This window comes from Olea europaea, chromosome 20, assembly GCF_002742605.1.
Source record: "Olea europaea var. sylvestris chromosome 20, O_europaea_v1, whole genome shotgun sequence".
Taxonomy (NCBI): Eukaryota; Viridiplantae; Streptophyta; class Magnoliopsida; order Lamiales; family Oleaceae; genus Olea; species Olea europaea.
Window position 1 is genome coordinate 4,575,789 of NC_036256.1, and position 7,101 is coordinate 4,582,889.

Genomic DNA, 7,101 nt, shown 5'->3' on the forward strand with positions numbered 1-7,101 from the left:
GATGAAATTTACAACCTTTATTCCGATTAGTCCAATTGATTAGATTACAAAGGGTGTTTACTAATCAATCAATGAGATTATGTTTAGAAATATGTAGCCATCTTTTATCTTTATTTTCTATATTAAAATATTTTAAATAATAATTAAAATATGTGTGTTATGAGCTGCACTTTCATTTGTGCTTCTATGTACTATCTACGTGCTCTCAATGCATATTATCTTTAGATTTAAAATAAATAATTATTTGCTCCATATTATGATATTATTATATAAATCTTTGAATCTCTATAACTCAATATCTGAATTATGTAGTTGACACCTAGACGAATATGGGGAGGAGAAGAGACAAACACCATCACCTCCCAAAATTTCACACTCTTCCGTCATCTCCAACTCATTCCTTCTCCTCTTCCTCCTCCGACTTCGAGTTCACAGTCTCTCTTTCGCCTCGCAAATCGTCGGCTGCCCTCTGCCCGGCCGATGAGCTCTTCTACAAGGGCCAAATCCTCCCCCTCCACCTCTCGCCACGACTTTCAATGGTCCGTACTCTCCTCCTCGCCTCCTCCTCGTCCTCATCTGATACCACCACCACCGCCTCTCGTGACTCCACCGGCTCATCTACCGACTCTCACTCTTCCTTCTCTAGTGACCTCAGCCAACTCCACCCTGAATCCTCTCGGCCCAGCTCCGTCTCTGAGGATGCCATAGAGAATTTCAGATGCATCGGCAATAATGTGAGCTCCCTCGATAAAAGCCCTATCAAGAAACCATCAAAGTTCTCTTTATCAAAACTCTCTTCAGTGTTCCGGAAGGAACCAAAGAATATATCATCGTCCCCAACCTCGTCACAAAAGGGTACGAGTAAAAGCGCTAAAGAAGTCATTAGCAAGTACTTGAAAAAGGTGAAACCTTTATACGAAAAGATTTCCCAAAAGCAGCAAGTAAAGGTACCGTCATCATCATCAACAACAACAGCAACAAGGATGGCTAGATCAGCAAATCCCACTTTGTGCATGAAAAAAGATGGATCAATCAAAGAAAGGGATCCAATTTCTGCTCTTCAAAACAAGTGGAAAGAGAATCATAATGCAACTATATCACATTCTTTTTCTGGGAATACAAGGCACCCAAGAAGGAAAAGTTGCATCTCAAGCTGCCCCTCTTCAATCAGATCATCACCAAATCATTCAGGAATTCTTCGTAGAAATGGGTTCACGCCTACGACTACTACCACAACAAGCACGTATGCAGATAATTCTTCCATAGAAGAGTTGCAGAGTGCAATTCAAGGTGCAATTGCGCATTGCAAAAGTTCCATGCTTTAGAACAAAAATATGGTCAGTAATGAAGGATCTTGAGTTCAAAAACCGAAAGAATTGATCTTATTTACTAGTTATTGAACTGCGACATTTTAACCATTTTTTAGTAGTTTATTTGGGTTTTTCTCTTTGTATGAAGCTTGGAAAATTGTTGAGTGTATGCATATTTCTTGGAATCTTGAATGTGACCTCTGGTATGGGTATTGCCTTGTGAATAAAACCATTTAGTCAATTTAAAAATAGGGAGTAAAAAGATAAATTGATGAATCAAAAAATAATTGGGAGTTTTTGTTTTAGTTTTTCAATCTATTCAATTTCATCTGAATTTGAACTTGAATGTGTAACATAATTGTTGCACTGTATATAACTCTGACATTTCTTTCATTGGTTTTGAGTCAAAGCTGAACAAATACTATTATTTGAATTATTAGTTTTTAACAAGAATATATTCACGTGGACCGTCATAAATTAATTGTACCTTGCACGTTCTCTGGCTCGATAAGAGTGGCATTTATTATCGGGGAGCAACTCTGAAGTTTCTATGTATGTATTAATATTTAGGATTAAAATCAATAGATTTTCATAGAAATTGATGAAACGTGTAGTTAAAAAGTTATGAACCCATAAAATATGTGATTGAAATTAATTGTTAATTGTTAATTTAAGTTTTAATTGATACCAAACAAGAGCTTAGTATGAATTAGACTGTTGAACTTGCTACATCGAAGAAAAATAATTAAAATAATATAACATCATACCCACCATTATTATTTATAGAAATTTTAAGTGTACAACATCAGTTGTACACTTATTTTGACAGTTCATTCACACGAGTGGGCCCCACAATTATTTTAATTGCGAGGCACATGCGTGTAATTTGATAGGGCTATTGAAGATGGTGTAAAAATTACTGTATACCTAACATATTTCATTTTAATAGCTTTAGATCTAGAACTTGAAAGTCATAGGAAATGGTACAAGTTTTACCACACCTCATACATGCCCATGAACATGATTGAGTGAGCACAATTTTTTAAAATATATTTGACGAAATAAATAGTTAAAATAAGTTTACCTTTTAACTGTAACCAAACATGTTCTACAAGCATGATTTGTTGCATATGTTGCGCTCTTCATTCAGAAATCTCACTTTGTTTAGATTTTCTGTGGAGGATAATTATCAATGTTGTGAAGTGGACTAAATGATCAACTTAGTCACAAGATTCTACTGAAATTGTTTTGGAATTAGAGTTCATTTGGATATCTATTTTGTCGATTGAGAGTGATAGTGAGATTGCTTTGTCTCAGGTGGACTATTATGATCGTTCGAATATGGAAATTATGATCTTAGATTATAGGGTTTGAGATCTGTCGTCGATTATGACCAATGGGATGGCTTATTGGCATTCACTCAAATACAATACTAAGGATCCGTTTGATTGTGGAGATGGAATGAAATTGAATTGAAAACGATTTCCAGGAAATTGAATTGCCTAAAAATTATTTTCTTGGAAATTGTAAATTATTGTGTTTGATTGATATAATTCTTCACGTGAAAAATATTGAAATAAAAGTATTTTTTGGTACTCGTTCGGCTTTGTTTTACATGAAAATTGTCAATTAAAGAGATAAATTTTACTGGTATTGGGAATGAAATTTATTTCCATTGCCAAAAAAAAAAAAATCAAGAAAATCATCTATCTTTTAGTATTCATTTAGCTTTGTTTTACATGAAAATGATCAATTAAAGGAAAAAATATATATTTTTTTACTATAATTCTTAAAATTTGTTTCCATTACCAAAAAAAAAAAAAAAAAAAAAAATTCGTGAACAATAACCGGGAAATTCAATTCCCACAAATTGCACTTTCCAATAAAACCAAGAATCTAAATTCAATGGAAAATTTAAACCCTATCAAATAACTAAAAGTTGGAAAATGCAAGGTAAATTCCATTTTCCATGGAAAAAAATTAACCAATCAAACATACCCTAAGTTGTGTACCATGTAGATACTATACAAGTGATGATTTTTCACATCAATGTTTTACAAACCTTTTCAAATACATAATATTATTCGTAGTCAATAACTACAGTAGTCATACTATATGTCATTTTACACGGCATAATTTTAATAAACTTTTTTAAAAAAGGAATAACTTTTAATAATTTTGTGTCACATAAGATGTGTGCCACATATGGTGACTACTGCAATCACTAATTATAAATAGCTTTAAAATAAAATACCTAGTCCTTATTTGAGCTCCATTATTTCATAAAAATAGATTTTGGAAGTGAATTTTAAAGAATGTATAGTTAAAAAGTAGGAAAAAAAAGTTTTAGGTTTGCTTATAATATTATTTATTTAAGAGAATATGTGGTTGAAAATAAATTTGGAGAAAAATGTACTGTTGAAAAGTGGAGCCCCATTTCTGGTTAAAAAATTTATTTTGAAATATTGATTTTCTGCAAAATATATGGTTGAAAAAAAATCGATTTATGTGTAACATTATTCTTATTGAAAATTGTGATTGAAAAGAAAAGGAAATCATATATATTCGGATAAAATTGAGGCTCAAACACGGGTTGTCTGAGCTCCATTATTTGGATAAGTTCTCAATCAACTTTTGAGCATTTTGAATTTCTAACTTTCCATCTTTGGTACAAGTCAGCTTCATTGAATATACGCTGTCAAATTTCCATAAAAGAGTCACGTGCATTAATGCACTTGGTCCCATTGTTGAAAGCTATTTTCCTCGACTCACGGTCATGCTATGAGTACAAATCCCGGTTGATAATCATACACATGAGAGGCAGGTCACGATGAATAAAAAATCATGGACTCCTCTTCCGTGAGGAGGTTGTCTGTCCCAATTGTACAGCTAACAAAATTCTTTAAACAATAAAACGGGGAAAAAAATCGAAACCCAGCTACTCACGACCTACCATCTCTATAGAAGGAATAAATCCCCAGTCGCTTAAATGTAAAAATGTTTATTAATTTATAAAGATTTGAATTACTTTTCTAAACAGCATCGACCTTTAACAAGTGTCTTAATACCATCATCGGAGATGATGCTCCATCCCCAAGACTCCTACCTAGCTATCTCTTCTCGCTATATTTTACTTGATTTTCAATCGAAAAAGAAGATAGCTGCGACAAAAATATTTGTCAGAAAAGAAATCACATGTAAGACATGTAATCTGAAAGTTGGCAAATAAAAAATTAATTGAATATTTTTATGACTTTCTATAAAAAATTTAAGAATAGTGACAATTACATATTTCCACATTGATAAGTCTATATTATGATTAAGAATAATGTCATCTAACTATCTAAAAAATTATGCTAAGTTAAATATAGATGGATAATGTTATTGGTATGTTAATTAGTGGATGAGGGAGAAGTGTGCCCGACAACATCCAATCAAAGGGTTAGCAACATAATAAATGAACACAGTTACATATTCAGCTACTCCACCTTAGAATTGCGTGGTAGATAATTAGATATATGATAGATTATTCTGTGTACTTGGTAGAATATGATATCTGTTATTGTGTGAACCCAACCAGACCAGGGACCATCAAACTACTCCTATGCGACGTCGCTTCAAATGTGTTGTTTGGTATTTAGGTATCAAAATTTATAATCATTTTAGAGATTCGACTTTAAATTAGTGCTAAAAATTAAACTTAAATCTGACTTTATTCAATTATAAACTAGATTTTGACAATCTAAATTGAATTAACTCTCACATATACCAAACCATGAGAGTAATAACTAATATTATAAATCGTTGGATGGATAGAATTGGACAAAAAATGACGGTAAATGCCAACAATCTTACTGTCACCTATGTATGTACGAAGATGAGATATTGTAGAGGGTGACAAAGTGTCTTGCTACCGTATGAGCATGATGATTTCATTGATATTGATTTCAAAATAGAGAGTTTCAAACTCCTCTTTCGAATGAAGAATAAGAGTAGTTCCATAACTGTATCTTGTCATCACGAATCGCATGCAGCAATGAACAACTTCTAGGAAGAATGGATTTGTTAGACAAAAGGCGACACTTCTGACTCCCTGTCGTCTGTGTAACTAGAATTTACTATTTCATTTTAAGATTTAATACACGCTAACATATGTTCACTACAAAACAACTTTGTCGTTTGGTATGAAAATGAACAACACTAACATATAGTCGAAATTCCAACACCAAACCAAAAGAAAGTAAAGAGAAAAGAAAATGTGGAAATTGGATATTGATATCGATATGGATTTTAATTAAAAACGATAATAATTAAAAAAAAAAAAGATGTTTAAGTTTTTCTTCTATAATTTGCAAGAAAATATTCCAAATGCCAAACAAACCCTTAAAGTGACTGTTGCAGACGTTGGATATATTTTTGCCCCCACAAGTCAAAGCAGAATTGTACTTGCTTCGTTATTGATATCTATTTATGTCAACTTTCTATCTCCGATTGGTGAATTAAAAAGTGTGGGGATGGGGGAGACACATCACATGCCCTACTTTTAAGTTGTAAACCGAACCATTTGGACATTCACATGCATGGTGCAGTGCATGAGAGCCCTTTAATTATCAACTCAAACTTTGAAATGATCTTCACCGCTGTATGCGTACGTGTGCTGCATAACGAATCATTACGTCGATGAGGAGTTTTTAGGTTTGTTACTTAACTTATTTTAAGTTCATTTTGACGTGGCATATAAATCGCACAAAAATTTTAGAGTAAAATTAGAATGGATAATACTAGATAGATACATTTGAAATGGTAATGGCTACGCAAGCGAGGAAAGTCATTGGACAAATATTGACTGAAGTGTTGGGTTGTGTATCCAGATAATATATTTTGCTATGATAAAATAATTATTTATAATAAATAAGTTGTGGTTTTATTTATTTATTGCATTATTTATTATTAAGCATGCGAATTAAAGTGCTTATAATCACTTGAGATAATATAAGTTGGATATTTGCATTGAGAAGTACAGTGTAACACAACTTATATTTTGATCATAAATAATTTGTTCACAACCGATGTATAAAAGTTGACACCTTATACTGAAAGGTTGTAGTGTTGACCGATTCACTATTCAGGTTTGTGATTTGTCCTTATAATAAAAATAGTTAAATGTAACACTAGTACATTTGGAGTATATTGAACGAACCACGTTTCGAGTTTAATATTGTAGCATAAACATGTAGAAAATTAAATTTCACTTGTTGTGTATTTCATCTAAATCCTTTGACAGCATTATGTATATCTTTTCATGATTTTAATGGTTCTTTAATTCATCAATGGATGAGAATAATTTGATTGGTCAAATATCTCAATGAGTTTAGAATTTGAGAATGAGCGAAATAGAGAGCATGAATTAATGTCAAGAACGGTCGCCCTAAATTATGGGTAGAGTGAATACTTAAATATTTTTTGTTGAATAGTTAAAATCTGAGCTCAATGTTTAGTGACGGCAAAATTTCGACATCGATGATTAGTTCACAGGACCATAGAGGAAAATGATACTTAAGTTAGAGAAAATAATTAGAAGGGTAAAAAAATTATTTACGCTCATACCTAATCATCGGATCTCAGACGGGAATAAAATACATATACGACAAGTCTAAGGAAATTATTATAGATTTATTGACTTTTGTGATTTTATATAGTCCGAAAGTTCAATCTTTTGCTTTTACTGGAAAAAGCAAAAGACTAATGATTGATTGGGTAGTTTAGAGTCAACTAGATAAGATCTAATTAT

General features: G+C 32.2%; 1 protein-coding gene across 1 annotated transcript; it reads left to right on the forward strand.

Moving 5' to 3' along the window:
- Positions 1-297: 297 nt before the first annotated feature.
- Positions 298-1,554, forward strand: LOC111369469 (probable membrane-associated kinase regulator 1). The gene has a single exon (XM_022990987.1). It carries the CDS (start codon positions 330-332, stop codon positions 1,323-1,325), a length of 996 nt encoding a protein of 331 aa, XP_022846755.1. The 5' UTR covers positions 298-329; the 3' UTR covers positions 1,326-1,554.
- Positions 1,555-7,101: the final 5,547 nt, after the last annotated feature.